At 50.7% G+C, this 18,048-nt stretch overlaps 1 protein-coding gene across 1 annotated transcript; it reads right to left on the bottom strand.

Moving 5' to 3' along the window:
• Window positions 1-1,757: 1,757 nt before the first annotated feature.
• LOC144480858 (uncharacterized) lies at window positions 1,758-9,251 on the bottom strand. Its single transcript, XM_078200481.1, has 3 exons — window positions 9,171-9,251; window positions 5,519-6,819; window positions 1,758-4,310 (listed from the first exon to the last, which is right to left on the bottom strand). Exons 2-3 carry the CDS (start codon window positions 6,451-6,453, stop codon window positions 3,635-3,637), a joined length of 1,611 nt encoding a protein of 536 aa, XP_078056607.1. The 5' UTR covers window positions 6,454-6,819; window positions 9,171-9,251; the 3' UTR covers window positions 1,758-3,634.
• Window positions 9,252-18,048: the final 8,797 nt, after the last annotated feature.

Genomic DNA, 18,048 nt, shown 5'->3' with positions numbered 1-18,048 from the left:
TTGTCCACGTTTGATTCCAAATGGGGCTTCCCATTCTCTCTGTTTCAGGAGAATGCGGAAACTTTTCTGTCCAATTGAACACTCACTCAATAGTGTATTTTGAGATCAGAGGCAGAAGTACAGGTAGTTGTATCAGTTTGGGGGGGGGGGGGGTAACGCTCATATCTCCCATTCTCAGGAGCTTTGATTTAAATGATAACAAATGGGATGAAGTCAAATCTTCAAAAAGCAGAATCTTGGGTTTAAGTTGTCACCGTGCTGCCTGATTGTAAAAGGGGGAAGCAAATATTCCAATTGTGTCAACTTTATTTCAGATCAAAGGTGAACCAAACACCATTTTGATCTTTGTGTTTCCAATTATTTTGGCATTTTTTTTCTCAAGTTTCTCCAAAATGTTATTTTTTTCTTCATTCTTCAAGTGTCTTTCCAAATAAATATATTATAACTCAAGGAAAATTAAACCACAAAAGTTAGTTTTCACAGGTAAATGTCAATCTTCTTAGATCAGAAAGAGTTAAAGAGGGTGGAGCTTCCCTCAGCTCGTGAGTTCCGAAGTACAACTTCAAAGCTGAAGTTAAGAATCAAACATTTTGGTACCTTTTCCAATTGGACAAGTAAATTGTAATTCACATTGAAAGATTTACTTTCACTCAGTAATTAGAACATTTCACTTTTCTCAGCACAGGAACTGGCAGCATTTTAGATTCAATACCAATTGTTCACTTCTCTTGTAGCTGGTGTGTGAAGAAGATCATGTTAGAACATAGAACATAGAAAAGCTACAGCACAAACAGGCCCTTCGGCCCACAAGTTGTGCCGAACATGTCCCTACCTACTAGGCTTATCTATAACCCTCTATCTTACTAACTTCCATGAACTTATCCAAAAGTCTCTTAAAAGACCCTATCGAATCCGCCTCCACCACCACTACCGGCAGCCGATTCCACGCACCCACCACCCTCTGAGTGATAAACTTACCCCTAACATCTCCTCCGTACCTACTCCCTAGCACCCGAAACCTGTGACCTCTTGTGGCAACCATTTCAGCCCTGGGTAAAAGCCTCTGAGAATCCACTCTATCAATACCCCTCAACATCTTATACACCTCTATCAGGTCACCTCTCATCCTTCACCTCTCCAAGGAGAAAAGACCTCGCGCTCTCAACCTATCCTCATAAGGCATGCCACCTAATCCAGGCAACATCCTTGTAAATCTCCTCTGCACCCTTTCTATAATGAGGCGACCAGAACTGGGCACAGTACTCCAGGTGGGGTCTGACCAGGGTCCTATACAGCTGCAGGGGTGGGGCCTGGGTGGGATCGTGGTCGGTGCAGACTCAATGGGCCAAATGGCCTCTTTCTGCACTGTAGGGTTTCTATGATTTCTATGAGTATTATCTCCCAATTTCTAAACTCAATTCCTCTATTGATGAAGGCCAGTATTCCATACGCCTTCTTAACCACAGCCTCCACCTGCTTTGAGCGTCCTATGAACCTGGACCCCAAGATCCTTCTGATCTTCCACACTGCCAAGCGTCTTACCCTTAATATTATATTCTTTCATGCTATTCGACCTGCCAAAATGAACCACCACACACTTATCTGGGTTGAAGTCCATCTGCCACTTCTCCGCCCAGTCTTGCATCTTATCTATGTCTCGTTGCAACTGCTGACATCCCTCTACACTATCCACAACCCCACCAACCTTTGTGTCATCAGCAAACTTGCCCACCCATCCTTTCACTTCCTCATCCAGGTCATTTATAAAAATCACAAAGAGCAAGGGTCCCAGAACAGATCCCTGGGGCACTCCACTGTCCACTGTAGATCTGTCAGCACAGAAACAGCACTGTGCTTCTGGATACACTCAGTCTGCAAGTAGCTGGAGTCTTTTAAACATGACCCTAGTGAAGGCCTTCCCAGTGACGCTAAGGAGTGAGGTGTTCCTGTAGTTGTTAATCTCCTCTGTCACTGCATGTTTTGTATATTGTGAAGACTTTTGTGTCAAGTATCTCCTGTGGAACAGGTCCGACCTCCCAACAGAGAATCAGGAGGTTATGAAGGTGTGACAGTCGATGGGACTTTCCGTGTCGGAGCAGTTCAGCTGGAATTCTATCCTTGCTGGGAGGCTTTCTGCTTGCTCAGCAATCAATGGCCTTTCCCAGCTCAAGTGATGAGGGTTCCTCGTCCAACTCGACCATGACAGGAAGCTGCAGTAGAGTCAAACAGAGACTGGGAGGTGTCCGTCTTATGGGACTACAGCTCACAGTCGTGTTCAACCCAGAGGGACATCTGTTTACTTCCGTCGGTGAGAACTTCACCATCTGCCGATTTCAGGGGAACAATTTGGTGATTGTAGGACAAAGCGTCATATTCATCCCATCATACATAGCACAGAGATATTCATTATCACAGGCAGTTGGGAATTATTGGTGTAGGATTGTCCGGTGTTTATTGACAGAATATCTCCCTGTTTTCAGAATTTCTGATGCAGTGTCCCAGCTGTTGTGTTTACGTTGAGCATCAGGTAGGCTTTGCTTTTTGCTTCAATGACAGATGTCATCTCTGTTGAGTGGATCTCAAGATGTGGAGATGCCGGCGTTGGACTGGAGTAAACACAGTAAGAAGTCTAACAACACCAGGTTAAAGTCCAACAGGTTTATTTGGTAGCAAACGCCACAAGCTTTCGGAGCGCTGCTCCTTCGTCAGGTGAGTGGGAGATCTGCTCATAAACAGCAAACAGGGCATATAAAGACACAAACTCAATTTACAGAATAACGATTGGAATGCGAGTCTTTACAGCTAATCAAGTCTTAAAAGTACAGACAATGTGAGTGGAGAGATCATTAACACAGGTTAAAGAGATGTGTATTGTCTCCAGACAGTGAGACTTTGCAAGTCCAGGCAAGTCGTGGGGGTTACAGATAGTGTGACATGAACCCAATATCCCGGTTGAGGCCGTCCTCATGTGTGCGGAACTTGGCTATCAGTTTCTGCTCAGTGACTCTGCGCTGTCGTGTGTCGTGAAGGCCACCTTGGAGAACACTTACCCGAATATCAGAGGCCGAATGCCTCTGTGGATCTCAAACCAGTCTTTATTGTGGGTGCCACCTTTACCAAATGTTGCCGCTGCTGTGTCAGAAATGAGTGAACTCAGGGACCTCCATGTTTCATCAACTTCAATGCTAGCTGTTAAGGATTTTATGTAAGATTTAACCATGCCTGTATAATATTTCACTATTTTATGTTCCTTCATAATTTAATTTCATAATGGACGTGTCACTGTGAAGACGTCAGTCAGAATTATCAGCAAGGATTAATCAGAACTTTCTAATTGGAGATGTTAATCAGTGGAACCTCTCACACACTGATTTGCATCAAAGATTAATTAATTTAGGATTGAAGTAAAGTTCATAATTTTATGTTGAACAGGTTCTTGTTAAGGATTCTTGAATTTAGGGGAAAGATCACAGAAGGTGCTTTTAAAAAGGGACATTGCAGCTCCGAAAATCAGTGACATCTCCAGACTATTAAACTCCAGCTACTTATAGGAATGTTAATATCAGCAAAATCGACCAAAATATTGTCAGATTTCAATCCTGATGTGATTTACAGCAGAATCTAATCCCTGCAGTCATTTGTGAATTTGCTGGTGTCTCAGCAGGCTGGCGGACCTTGTGAATGCCTTTCCACACAAGGAGCAGGTGAAAGGCCTCTCCCCAGAGTGAGTGCGTCGGTGAGTCAGGAGGTTGGATGACTGCTTGAAACTCTTTCCACAGGTACTGCAGCTGAATGGATTCTCCTGAGTGTGAGTGCGATGGTGGGACTGGAGGGTGAATAACCGAGCGAAGCCCTTCCCACACACCGAGCAGGTGAATGGTCTCTCCCCGGTGTGAAGTCGCTGGTGCCTCACCAGATCGAATGACTGGGAGAATTTCTTCCCACACACGGAGCAGGTGAACGGTCTCTCCCCGGTGTGAGTGCGTTGGTGAGCAGTCAGGGTGGATGACTGCCCGAAACTCTTTCCACGAGAAGTGCAGCTGAACGGTTTCTCCTCAGTGTGAATTCGCTGATGTGTCCAAAGGCCGGATGACCGAGTGAATCTCTCACCGCACACAGAGCAGGTGAACGGCTTCTCCCCAGTGTGAATCCGCTGGTGTGTAGCGAGGCTGGATGTGCTGTTGAACCTCTTCCCACAGTGAGTGCAGCTGAAGGGCCTCTCCTCAGTGTGAATTCTCTGGTGTAACATCAGGTAGGTTGTCTTGGTAAATCCCTTCCCACACACAGAACAGACGAACGGCTTCTCCCCGGTGTGACTGCGTCGATGGATTTCCAATCGGAATAAAGACTTGAATCCTTTACCACAGTCCCCACATTTCCAAGGTTTCTCCATGGTGCCAGTGTCCTTGTGTCTCTCCAGGTTAGAGGATCAATTGAAGCCTCATCCATGCATAGTAAACATGTACAGTTTCTCCCCGCTGTGAATGCTGCGATGTATTTTCAGGCTGTGCAACTGGTTAAGACTCTTTCCACAGTCAGTTCAGTGGAACACTCTCACTCGGGTGTGTGTGTGTGTCGTGGTGTTGCTCCATTTGCCCTGATGTTTGAAATCTTTTCCACAGATAAACATTTCTCCTTCCACGTTGAAAGGTTGATGAATAATCGAGTGACGCAAAGCAAGATCTTTGTTTTGAGTTTTGCATCTACAAATCTTTCCCTTGTTAATACCTGTGAAAAGAGTTTACAAAATTAACCACTGTCAGTCCAGGATAGAAATTCTGAACAGGTAATTCTAGCTTCTCTGGAACATTTCTTTCCTCTTTTGTTCCCCCAGATTTGTAAAGCCTCGTCCCACAAGCTCTCCCTCCTCCCTGGGCTGAAATCCAAACTCATCTCGCCCTCTCTCTTTCCTCCACCCGGTTTTCTCCCTCCCTCCCACTCTGTCTGGGTTCAGTTATCTTTCCGCTCCGTGCAGAATCAAGGGAGACTGTTTTCTCTCCAGACCACTGGGACCCTGAAGGCCCGCCCACTCTCTGGTTCACTATTACTGTTGGCTGCAGAGACCAATCTGTGAGAGGTAGCTTCTGCCACAAGTGCCACATATGAAGTGGGTTCTCAGTTCTGCTTGTGGTTTTCAGCATCGGCACTTGTTGCTGAGATGTTGGAGTGACCTTCCTCCATCCTGTAAATGTGGCAAAGTCACCTCCACGTGATGAAAACCCTTGGGAGACACTGAATCGTAGATTTTGCATCAAAGATCCCAATTTCGGATTGAAATATAAAGTTCATAATTTTATTGCAAGCAAGTTGCTGCTGAGAGTTCTTGAATTCAGCTGGAAGATCACAGGTGGTGCCTCTAAAAAAGGGACACTGTAGCCCTGAAGATCAGTGACATCTACAGAATATTAAACTTCAGCCAGTTGTTAATATCAACAGACACAAACTTAAAATTGTCCGACTATCAATCTTGGATGTAATGAACATTCGCAGAAACAGCAGAATCCATCCTCTCAGTCATGTATGGATGCGCTCGTGTGTCACGAGGCTGCAGGACCGGGTGAATCCCTTCCCGCACACACAGCAGGTGAATGGTCTCTCCCCAGTGTGAACTCGCTGGTGTACAAAGAGAGCAGACGAAGACCTGAAACTCTTCCCACAGTCAGAGCAGCTGAAAGGCTTCTCCTCAGAGTGAATTTGCTGGTGCGCCTTGAGGCTGGACGACACAGTGAACCCCTTCCCACACACCGAGCAGGTGAATGGCCTCTCCCCGGTGTGAACTCGCTGGTGTTCAACGAGGGCGTACGACTGCTTGAAGCTCTTCCCGCAGGAGCTGCAGCTGAACGGCCTCTCCCCGGTGTGAACTCGCTGGTGACTCACCAGACTGGATGACTGAGTGAATCCCTGTCCGCAGACTAAACACTTCCACGGCTTCTCCCCGGTGTGAATTCGCTGGTGTTCCTCGAGGCTGTGTGAATACCTGAACCTCTTTCCACAGGACGTGCAGCTGAACGGCTTCTCCTCAGAGTGAATTCGCTGGTGCGTCACCAGGTTGGAGGACTTTGTGAATCCCTTCCCGCACATGGAGCAGGTGAACGGCCTCTCCCCAGTGTGGACCCGCTGATGTTGACTGAGGTCGGATGAAGACCTGAAACTTTTTCCACAGCGAGTGCAGCTGAACAGCCTCTCCTCGGTGTGAATGCGCTGGTGTAACATGAGGCCGGTTGGCTGAGTAAATCCCTTTCCACACACGGAACAGGTGAATGGCCGCTCCCCAGTGTGAGTGCGCCGGTGGTTGTCCAACAGGGATGGGTAATTGAATCCTTTCCCACAGTCCTCACATTTCCACGGTTTGTCCAAGGTGCCGGCCCCACTGTGACTGCGTCTGTGGTATTCCAGCCGGGATCTATAACTGAATCCTTTCCCACAGTCACCACACTTCCATGGTTTCTCCATGGTGCCGGTGTCCTTGTGTCTCTCCAGATTGGATGATCAGTTGAAGCCTCATCCACACAGAAGACGTGTACAGTATCTCCTCGCTGTGAATGGTGTGATGTTTTCTCAGGCTGTGTAACTGGTTAAAGCTCTTTCCGCAGTCAGTTCACTGGAACACTCTCACTCGGGTGTGTGTGTCTGTCTGTGCTTTTCCAGTCACATTGATATTTAAAGTTTTTTCCCCTCAAGACAGAATAGATGAACATTTCTCCTTTACTCCTCAAGGGTGATGATATTCAGGTCCTGATGAACCAACTGCTTGTCAGATGAAGTTTGATATCAAGTTTGGTTCGAGTTTCCCCGTCTGTGATCATCCTTTTTAATATCCTGTAAAATGAGTTCACAAAAGTTGTCACTTTCAGTCCAGGATAGAAATTTTGAACAGACAATTCCAGTTTCTCTGGAATATTTTTTTCTCTTTTGTTCCCTCAAATCTGTCCAAAGATGTGCGGGTTAGGTTGATTGGCTATGCTAAAATTGCCCCTTAGTGTCCTGGGATGCGTAGGTTAAAGGGATTAGTGGGTAAATATCTGGGGGTAGGGCCTGGGTGGGATTGTGGTCGGTGCAGACTCGATGGGCCGAATGGCCTCCTTCTGCACTGTAGGGTTTCTATGTTTCTGTAAATCCCCGTCCCACACACTCTTTCCCCCCCCCCCCCTCTCTGGGCTGAAACCCAAACTCATCTCCCACCATCTCTTTCCTCCACTCCCAGTTTTGTCCCTCCCTCTCCTCTGTCTGGGTTCAGTTCTGATGTGGAGATGCCGGCGTCGGACTGGGGTGAACACAGCAAGACGTTTAACAACACCAGGTTGAAGTCCAACAGGTTTATTTGGTAGCAAATGCCACTAGCTTTCGGAGCGCTGCCCCTTCGTCAGGTGGAGTGGGAGTTCTGTTCACAAACAGGGCATACAGAGACACAAACTCAATTTACAGAATAACGATTGGAATGCAGTCTTTACAGATAATCAAGTCTTCAAGGTACAAATAATGCGAGTGGAGGGAGCATTAAGCACAGGCTGAAGAGATGTGTATTGTCTCCAGACAGGACAGCCAGTGAGATTCTGCAAGTCCATGCATAAGAACATAAGAACATAAGAAATAGGAGCAGGAGTAGGCCATCTAGCCCCTCGAGCCTGCCCCGCCATTCAATAAGATCATGGCTGATCTGACGTGGATCAGTACCACTTACCCGCCTGATCCCCATAACCCTTAATTCCCTTACCGATCAGGAATCCATCCATCCGCGCTTTCAACATATTCAGCGAGGTAGCCTCCACCACCTCAGTGGGCAGAGAATTCCAGAGATTCACCACCCTCTGGGAGAAGAAGTTCCTCCTCAACTCTGTCTTAAACCGACCCCCCTTTATTTTGAGGCTGTGTCCTCTAGTTTTAACTTCCTTACTAAGTGGAAAGAATCTCTCCGCCTCCACCCTATCCAGCCCCCGCATTATCTTATAAGTCTCCATAAGATCCCCCCTCATCCTTCTAAACTCCAACGAGTACAAACCCAATCTCCTCAGCCTCTCCTCATAATCTAAACCCCTCATCTCCGGTATCAACCTGGTGAACCTTCTCTGCACTCCCTCCAATGCCAATATATCCATCCTCATATAAGGGGACCAATACTGCACACAGTATTCCAGCTGCGGCCTCACCAATGCCCTGTACAGGTGCATCAAGACATCTCTGCTTTTATATTCTATCCCCTTCGCAATATAGGCCAACATCCCATTTGCCTTCTTGATCACCTGTTGTACCTGCAGACTGGGCTTTTGCGTCTCATGCACAAGGACCCCCAGGTCCCTTTGCACGGTAGCATGTTTTAATTTGTTTCCATTGAGATAGTAATCCCATTTGTTATTATTTCCTCCAAAGTGTATAACTGTGGGGGTTACAGATAGTGTGATAGACTGCATTCCAATCTTTATTCTGTAAATTGAGTTTGTGTCTGTATGCCCTGTTTGTGTGCAGATCTCCCACGCCACCCGACGAAGGAGCAGCACTCCGAAAGCGACTGGCATTTGCTGCCAAATGAACCTGTTGGACTTTAACCTGGTGTTGTGAGACTTCTTACTGGGTTCAGTTCTCCAGCTCCTGTCTGCAGACTGACAATAAAACCAATGGCTCTTATTGGGGGGTGTTGGGGCCTCCAGCGGGTGTTTGCGAATGCTCCCCGCTTACCTCACAATGCCCCGGGGTGATTGACAGCAGCTCCGGACCAATAGAAAGAGGCGGCGGGGCTGGAGGACCGAGCGGCAGCGGCTGGCCCTCCAACCAATTGGAGTGAATGAGGGGCGGGACCAAGTGCGAAGCTTCCTCAGTGCGCATGCGCCCAGCCGCACAGGAGCCCGATCAAGATGGCGGCCGGGAATCTGGGCCTGTCTCGGGGAAAAGCCCGAGCTGATTTCCCCGGTTCACAACCCGCGCCCGAGCTTTGTATTCGGGGCTTGGGGCCGACACGGGGTGTTTATGAAGCCTCCAACCCACACCCGCCGGCTCCGTCCCTCCCTCATTTCCCCCCCCCCCCGCCGGCTCCATCCCTCCCTCATTCCCCACCCGCCGGCTCCATCCCCCTCCCTAATTCCCTCCCCCGCCGGCTCCCTCATTCCCCACCCGCCGGCTCCATCCCCCTCCCTAATTCCCTCCCCCGCCGGCTCCATCCCTCCCTCATTACCCACCCGGCGCTGTTGGATCCGCTGGAAAATTCCACCGCCTCCATCCTGAGCTCCCAGCGGCACTGCGCATGCTCGACATCACACAATGCCCGGAAAGTGATTGACGGCAGCTGCGGACCAATAGGAAGAGGGGGGGCGGGGCTGGAGGACTGAGCAGGAGCGGCTGGTCCTCCAACCAATCGGAGTGAATGAGGGGGCGGGGCTGGAGGACAGAGCGGGAGCGGCTGCTCCTCCAACCAATCAGAGTGAATGAGGGGCGGGTGGGGCTGGACCTCCAACCAATCGGAGTGAATGAGGGGGCGGGGCTGGAGGACCGAGCGGGAGCGGCTGCTCTTCCAACCAATCAGAGTGAATGAGGGGGCGGGTGGGGTTGGACCTCCAACCAATCGGAGTGAATGGGGGGCGGGGCTGGGCCCGGATCTCCCTCATTGGCTGAAACTCTGCATCATTGTGAAGCTGCTTTGTGTCAAACTCCAGGAGAAAACTGGACCTTTCTGTTTGTGGCTTCAGACAGATGGAGCCCTGTGGGTGTGGGGGCAAACAGATGGAGCCCTGTGGGTGTGGGGGCAAACAGATGGAGCCCTGTGGGTGTGGGGGCAAACAGATGGAGCCCTGTGGGTGTGGGGAGCAAACAGATGGAGCCCTGTGGGTGTGGAGCAAACAGATGGAGCCCTGTGGGTGTGGGGGCAAACAGATGGAGCCCTGTGGGTGTGGGGAGCAAACAGATGGAGCCCTGTGGGTGTGGGGGCAAACAGATGGAGCCCTGTGGGTGTGGGGCAAACAGATGGAGCCCTGTGGGTGTGGGGGCAAACAGATGGAGCCCTGTGGGTGCGGAGCAAACACATCAACATTTATCACTGAGATGGGTTCATTCAGCACACACAGCAGGGATTATCTGCAGGAAGTCTGAGCATTTGAGAACTGAAATGATTTGGAGTAAAAAAGTACAGCAAAGTGAAGACGAACATATGTATGGTGTTCTTCTAGCCTCTAAGAGTTTTAACAAACCTCTTTCTATTTAACTGGCTTTAGGGATTCGCATTCTAATCAGTATTCTGTAACTTGATTTTGTGTCTCTGTGCCCTGTTTGAGAGCACAATTCCACTCCATCTGATGAAGGAGCAGCGCTCCGAAAGCTTATGGTATTTGCTACCAAATAAACCTGTTGGACTTTAACCTGGTGTTGTGAGACTTCTTACAGTTTTAACAACACCAGGTTAAAGTCCAACAGGTTTATTTGGTAGCAAATGCCATTAGCTTTCGGAGCGCTGCTCCTTCGTCAGATGAAGTGGATATCTGCAGATGGGCAGATGTCCACTCCATCTGACGAAGGAGCTGCGCTCCGAAAGCTAATGGTATTTGTTACCAAATAAACCTGTTGGACTTTAACCTGGTGTTGTTAAAACTCTTGCTGTGTTTACCCCAGTCCAACGCCGGCATCTCCACATCACTTCTGGCCTCTAGACAGTGCAGGAGCCATACTTTCTGTGGTGCATCTGTAAAAGTTGGTGAGAGCCGTCGCGGACATGCCAAATTATCTTAGCCTCCTGAGGGGGTAGAAGTGTCGGTGGGCTTTCTTAATTATGTGGGATGGGAACTTACAGATTTGGAGGAACGAGAGAGGAAAAATGTTCTGTTGAAACTAGAATTGTCTGTTCAGATTTCCTACCTTGGAATTACAGTGGTGAATTTTGTAAACTCCTTTCCCAGTGGATTGGAAGGGGCAGATGGAAAACTGAAACCAAACATCACATCAAGGTCTGACAAAGTCACTCGATCCATCAGGATCTGAATATCATTATCTTTGTATGTGGAAAGAGAAATATTTGTTCTGTTTAAGAATAAAGATTTAAAAAATCAATCTGATTGGAAAAGCACCAAGACATATACACTGAGTGAGAGTATTCCAGTTAACTGACTGTGGAAAGAGCTTTAACCAGTTACACAGCCTGAAAATACATCACACCATTCACACTGAAGAGAAACTGTACACGTGTTGTGTGTGTGGACGAGGCTTCAACTGATCATCCAACCTGGAGAGACACACCGGCACCATGGAGAAACCATGGAAATGTGGGGAATGTGGGAAGGGATTTGATTACCCCTCTCGGCTGGACAACCATCAATGTAATCATAGTGGGAAGAAGCCATTCACCTGCTCGAAGTGTGGGAAGGGATTTACACAATCATGTCATTTGCTGCGACAGTAAGAAGTCTCACTGTGCTTACCCAGTCCAACACAGGCATCTCCACATTATTTGCTGACACACCAGCAGATTCACACTGGGGAGAGGCCGTTCACCTGCCGTCTGTGCAAAAGGATTCATTCGGCCTTCTGATGTGCTAAAGCATCAGAGAATTCACACTGGGGAGAAATCAATTCACCCCCTGTTCCGAGTGTGGGAAGGGATTCGCTCAGCTATTGAACCTGCTGAGATACCAGCGAGTTCACACTGGGGAGAAACCATTCATCTGCTCCGAGTGTGGCAAAGCATTCACTCAGTTATCCAACCTGCTGACACACCAGCGAGTTCACACTGGGGAGAGACCGTTCAGCTGCTCTGCGTGCAGGATGGGCGGCACGGTAGTGTAGTGGTTCGCACTGCTGCTTCACAGCTCCAGGGTCCCGGAATCGATTCCCGGCTCGTGTCACTGCCTGTGTGGAGTTTGCACATTCTCCCCGTGTCTGCGTGGGTTTCCTCCGGGTGCTCCGGTTTCCTCCCACAGTCCAAAGATGTGCGGGTTAGGTAGATTGGCCAAGCTAAATTGCCCCTTAGTGTCTCGGGATGTGTAGATTAGAGGGATTAGTGGGTAAATATGAGGGATTAGCAGGTAAATATGTAGGGATACGGGGATAGGGCCTGGGTGGGATTGATGTTGGTGCAGACTCGATGGGCCGAATGGCCTCTTTCTGCACTGTAGGGTTTCTATGGTTCTATGGATTCTCTCGATCCTCTGACCTGGTGAAGCACCAGCAAATTCACACTGAGGAGAGGCCATTCAACTGGGCGGCACGGTGGCACAGTGGTTAGCACTGCTGCTTCACAGCTCCAGGGACCTGGGTTCGATTCCCGGCTTGGGTCACTGTCTGTGTGGAGTTTGCACATTCTCCTCGTGTCTGCGTGGGTTTCCTCTGGGGGCTCCGGTTTCCTCCCACAGTCCAAAGATGTGAGGGTTAGGTTGATTGGCCATGCTAAAATTGCCCCTTAGTGTCCTGAGATGTGTAAGTTAGAGGGATTAGTGGGTAAATATGTAGGGATATGGGGGTAGGGCCTGGGTGGGATTGTGGTCGGTGCAGACTCGATGGGCCGAATGGCCTCTTTCTGCACTGCAGGGTATCTATCTATCTAACTGTACTTCCTGTGGAAAGAGATTCAGGTCTTCATCCAATCTCAATGTGCGCCAGTGAGTTCACACACGGGAAAGGCCGTTTATCTGCTCCAAGTGTGGGAAGAGATTCAGCCAGTTACCTACCCTGCTACGTCACCAGCGGATTCACACTGGAGAGAGACCATTCACCTGCTCTGTGTTTGCGAAGGGTTTCACTCAGTTATCCCACCTCCTAACACAGCAGCGAGTTCACACTGGAGAGAGACCATTCACCTGCCCTGAATCATAGAATCATAGAAACCCTACAGTGCAGAAAGAGGCCCTTTGGCCCATCGAGTCTGCACCGACCACAATCCCACCCAGGCCCTACCCCCCTTATCCCTACACATTTACCCACTAATCCCTCTAACCTACGCATCTCAGGACACTAAGGGGCAATTTTAGCATGGCCAATCAACCTAACCCGCACATCTTTGGACTGTGGGAGGAAACCGGAGCACCCAGAGGAAACCCACGCAGACACGGGGAGAATGTGCAAACTCCACACAGACGGTGACCCGAGCCGGGAATCGAACCCAGGTCCCTGGAGCTGTGAGGCAGCAGTGCTAACCACTGTGCCACCATGCCGCCCTGAACGTGGGAAAGGATTCACTGGGTCCTCTAACCTGCTGAAGCATCAGAGGACCCACACTGAGGAGAGGCCTGTACTTCCTGTGCAAAGAGATTCAGGTCTTCACCACCTCACTGCACACCAGCGAGTTCACACCGAGGAGAGGCCATTCACCACCTGCTCTGAGTGTGGGAAGGGATTCACTCAGTTATCCCAGCTGCTGAGACACCAGCAAGTTCACGAGTGATTGCAGGGTTTGGAGTCTGTTATTAATCACATTGTTATGAATTGAGGAAAAACAAAATTAAAAAATGAAATTGGGATAAAAGAAAGAAATTGGATAAAAGGGGAACTGATAAGTTGTCTGAAGGGGTGTTTTTGAAATGCAGATTAGTGTTTAATTAGGTGGTGGGGAAAACAATGGTGTATTGAAGAGGTGACTTCAAAGTGAGAAGTTAAGGGAACTTGCACCTGTATACTAAAAGCCTGGGTCCACAGGGTGGGTAACATCAAAGGGAAAAATGATATATCTGTAACGAGATATCTGGAGAAGGGGGTAGAGAAGCAGCTACCATCATAGCCACAGCCAGCTGCAGAAAGCAGGCTCTCCCAAAAATAAGTTATTGCTAAAAGACTGTGTTTAAAATCAAAATTTGAACAGGGAAGAATCATAGAAACCCTACAGTACAGAAAGAGGCCATTCGGCCCATCGAGTCTGCACCGACCACAATCCCACCCAGGCCCTATCCCTACATATTTTACCCACTAATCCCTCTAATCTACGCATCCCAGGACACTAAGGGGCAATTTTAGCATGGCCAATCAACCTAACCCGCACATCTTTGGACTGTGGGAGGAAACCGGAGCACCCGGAGGAAACCCACGCAGACACGAGGAGAATGTGCAAACTCCACACAGACAGTGACCCAAGCCGGGAATCGAACCCGGGACCCTGGAGCTGTGAGGCAGCAGTGCTAACCACTGTGCTACCGTGCTGCCCAATCTCCACACTGAAAGTGAAGACCTGGAAAATAACCTGTGGGGTGGTAACTATCTGCCGGATTTAGCTCCATAGAGTTATTTAATATTGGATGTTGTTTGGGAAAAGGGGTGTTTCTTAGAGTTCAGGAAGTGTGTGTAGTTAGGAAAAAGAGGCAATGTCATGAGATACTTTGTGTGTACAGCCATTATTGTAGTTAAGTTTGCTGACATAGTCTATGCTGATCATTTTTGCTGGGTGTTTTCTTTTAATAAATATTTTTTATTAATCGATCACAACAAGACTTACTGCTCCTCCTTGTTTTGTATATCTTTCCTCACATTATATCAAATTGAAAATATACACCACCACGGTTCCAAGTTACCTGTTCTGAGTTATGGGATACCCCCACATTTAACATTAGTGAGATTCAGAACAAAATTCGGGACTGAAGCATGTTCACTCTGACAGTGAACTTGCATCTAGAAGGACAAGACTAACAGACACCTGGGATCAGCACCACCGGGAGGTTCCCCTCCAAGATACCACCCTGACATGGAAATATGTCACCGTTCCTTCAACTGTATAGAAACACAGAGGGACCTGGGTGTGCAAGTCCACAAATCCTTGAAGGTGGCAACACAGGTGGAGAAGGTGGTGAAGAAGGCATATGGTATGCTTGCCTTTATAGGACGGGGTATAGAGTATAAAAGCTGGAGTCTGATGATGCAGCTGTATAGAACGTTGGTTAGGCCACATTTGGAATACTGCGTCCAGTTCTGGTCACCGCACTACCAGAAGGACGTGGAGGCATTAGAGAGAGTGCAGAGAAGGTTTACCAGGATGTTGCCTGGTATGGAGGGTCTTAGCTATGAGGAGAGATTGGGTAAACTGGGGTTGTTCTCCCTGGAAAGACGGAGAATGAGGGGAGATCTAATAGAGGTGTACAAGATTATGAAGGGGATAGATAGGGTGAACGGTGGGAAGCTTTTTCCCAGGTCGGAGGTGACGATCACGAGGGGTCACGGGCTCAAGGTGAGAGGGGCGAAGTATAACTCAGATATTAGAGGGATGTTTTTTTACACAGAGGGTGGTGGGGGCCTGGAATGCGCTGCCAAGTAGGGTGGTGGAGGCAGGCACGCTGACATCGTTTAAGACTTACCTGGATAGTCACATGAGCAGCCTGGGAATGGAAGGATACAAACGATTGGTCGAGTTGGACCAAGGAGCGGCACAGGCTTGGAGGGCCGAAGGGCCTGTTTCCTGTGCTGTACTGTTCTTTGTTCCTGGGTCAAAATCCTGGCATTCCCTCCCTAACAGCATTGTGGGTGTACCCTCACCTCAGGGACTGCAGCCATTTAAGGCGGCAGCTCACCACGACCTTCTGAAGGGCACCATGGGATGAGCAATAAATGCTGGCCCAACCAGAGATGCCCACATCCTGTAAAATGAGTTTAAAACAAGTTGGAGTTTGTTTCTGCTGATGATAGTAATCCCTGTAACTGGGCTGGAGTTTAACGTTCTGGATATAGAGCCGATTCTGTTCTCGGGGCTGCAGTGTCCCTTTAAGAACCGCTGTCTGTGATCTTTCCCCATAATTCAGGAAATCTCGTCCGAAATTAATTTACAACAAGATTCTGAACTTTTGCTTTGATCCCAAATTGATCTTTGGTCCGAATTCTACAATTCAGTGTCTGAGAGGTTGCACTGATTAATATCTCCAATTAGAAAGTGCTAATTAATCCTTGATGAGAATTCTTACTGACCACATTACGCACAGCGACACCTCCATTATCCACCCCAGAAAGAAGGGGAATGGGAATTGGAGGAGAATCGAGACTCTCCAAATGACACCCTTCCTCATAGAAACCCTACAGTGCAGAAAGAGGCCATTCGGCCCATCGAGTTTGCACCGACCACAATCCAACCCAGGCCCTATCCCCATATCCCCACATATTTACCCGCTAATCCCTCTAACCCACGCATCCCGGGATACTAAGGGGCAATTTAGCATGGCCAATTAACCGAACCCGCACATCTTTGGACTGTCTGGTACAGAAATTCCCTCGGTTCAGGAGTGGAGACAAGTCCAATACAAGAAACAGACTTGCAAATTGCTCTTTAATAACCTTAAAAATTTCCTAAATTCATGGAATATTCTAAAAATCTCTCTCACTCTCTCTCTGTCTTACAAAGGAAGCTTCCATAGCAGCACAGATCCTGGAACAAGAGATTTCTAACCTTGATACAACTGAATCTCATGACCCACATGTAAACAGTAGTCTGCTCCGCCCCCCCCCCACTCCGGGTAATCTGTGACTAGTGGACCTAAATCTTACAAGTGGTGTTTGGAGTATGGATCACGGGTGGGGGAAGGGGGGGTTGCGGGTGGGGGAAGGGGGGGTTGCGGGTGGGGGAAGGGGGGGTTGTGGGTGGGGGAGGGGGGGTGGGGGGAGGGGGGGTTGCGGGTGGGGGAGGGGGGGTGGGGGGAGGGGGGTTGCGGGTGGGGGAGGGGGGTGGGGGGATGCGGGTGGGGGAGAGGGGGTTGCGGGTGGGGGAGGGGGGGTGGGGGGATGCGGGTGGGGGAGGGGGGGTTGCGGGTGGGGGGAGGGGGGTTGCGGGTGGGGGGAGGGGGGGTTGCGGGTGGGGGGAGGGGGGGTTGCGGGTGGGGGGAGGGGGGGTTGCGGGTGGGGGGAGGGGGGGTTGCGGGTGGGGGGAGGGGGGGTTGCGGGTGGGGGGAGGGGGGGTTGCGGGTGGGGGGAGGGGGGGTTGCGGGTGGGGGAGGGGGGGTTGCGGGTGGGGGAGGGGGGGTTGCGGGTGGGGGAGGGGGGGGTTGCGGGTGGGGGAGGGAGGGTTGCGGGTGGGGGAGGGGGGGATGCGGGTGGGGGAGGGGGGGATGCGGGTGGGGGAGGGGGGGTTGCGGGTGGGGGAGTTGCGGGTGGGGGAGGGGGAGTTGCGGGTGGGGGAGGGGGGGTTGCGGGTGGGGGAGGGGGGTTGCGGGTGGGGGAGGGGGGGTTGCGGGTGGGGGAGGGGGGTTTGCGGGTGGGGGAGGGGGGTTTGCGGGTGGGGGAGTTGCGGGTGGGGGAGGGGGGGTTGCGGGTGGGGGAGGGGGGGTTGCGGGTGGGGGAGGGGGGGTTGCGGGTGGGGGAGGGGGGGTTGCGGGTGGGGGAGGGGGGGTTGCGGGTGGGGGAGGGGGGGTTGCGGGTGGGGGAGGGGGGGTTGCGGGTGGGGGAGGGGGGGTTGCGGGTGGGGGAGGGGGGGTTGCGGGTGGGGGAGGGGGGGTTGCGGGTGGGGGAGGGGGGGTTGCGGGTGGGGGAGGGGGGGTTGCGGGTGGGGGAGGGGGGGTTGCGGGTGGGGGAGGGGGGGTTGCGGGTGGGGGAGGGGGGGTTGCGGGTGGGGGAGGGGGGGTTGCGGGTGGGGGAGGGGGGGTTGCGGGTGGGGGAGGGGGGGTTGCGGGTGGGGGAGGGGGGGTTGCGGGTGGGGGAGAGGGGGGGTGCGGGTGGGGGAGAGGGGGGGTGCGGGTGGGGGAGAGGGGGGGTGCGGGTGGGGGAGAGGGGGGGTGCGGGTGGGGGAGAAAGGGGGGGTGGGGGAGAAAGGGGGAGTGGGGGAGAAAGGGGGAGTGGGGGAGAAAGGGGGAGTGGGGGAGAAAGGGGGGGTGGGGGAGATAGACTGGGGATTGGAGAAGGTGGTGACGCTGATGATGAGTATATCCTCAATAGGATTTCTAAACTGGTTCAGAAAGGACAAGTTGACGAGGATCCAGATCAGTCAGAAAATATCCACAAGGTGGATGCAGGTCATATTCATAGAAATCATAGAAACCCTACAGTGCAGAAGGAGGCCATTCGGCCCATCGAGCCTGCACCGACCACAATCCCACCCAGGCCCTACCCCTACATATTTACCCGTGAATCCCTCTAACCTACGCATCTCAGGACACTAAGGGGCAATTTTTAGCACGG

Source organism: Mustelus asterias, chromosome 30 (genome assembly GCF_964213995.1).
Source record: "Mustelus asterias chromosome 30, sMusAst1.hap1.1, whole genome shotgun sequence".
NCBI classification, from domain to species: domain Eukaryota; kingdom Metazoa; phylum Chordata; class Chondrichthyes; order Carcharhiniformes; family Triakidae; genus Mustelus; species Mustelus asterias.
The sequence above is the reverse complement of the archived record's forward strand: the minus strand, read 5'-3'. Positions and strand labels throughout refer to the sequence as shown.

Bases quoted from the DNA above. Each gene is read 5' to 3' on its own strand.
- LOC144480858 (XM_078200481.1), bottom strand. From the start codon at position 6,453: ATGGAGAAACCATGGAAGTGTGGTGACTGTGGGAAAGGATTCAGTTAT. The intron at 4,311-5,518 runs ATGACTGAGAGG...ACGCAGTCACAC, and splicing joins ACACACGAGCGCATCCATAC to CGGGGAGAAGCCGTTCGTCT.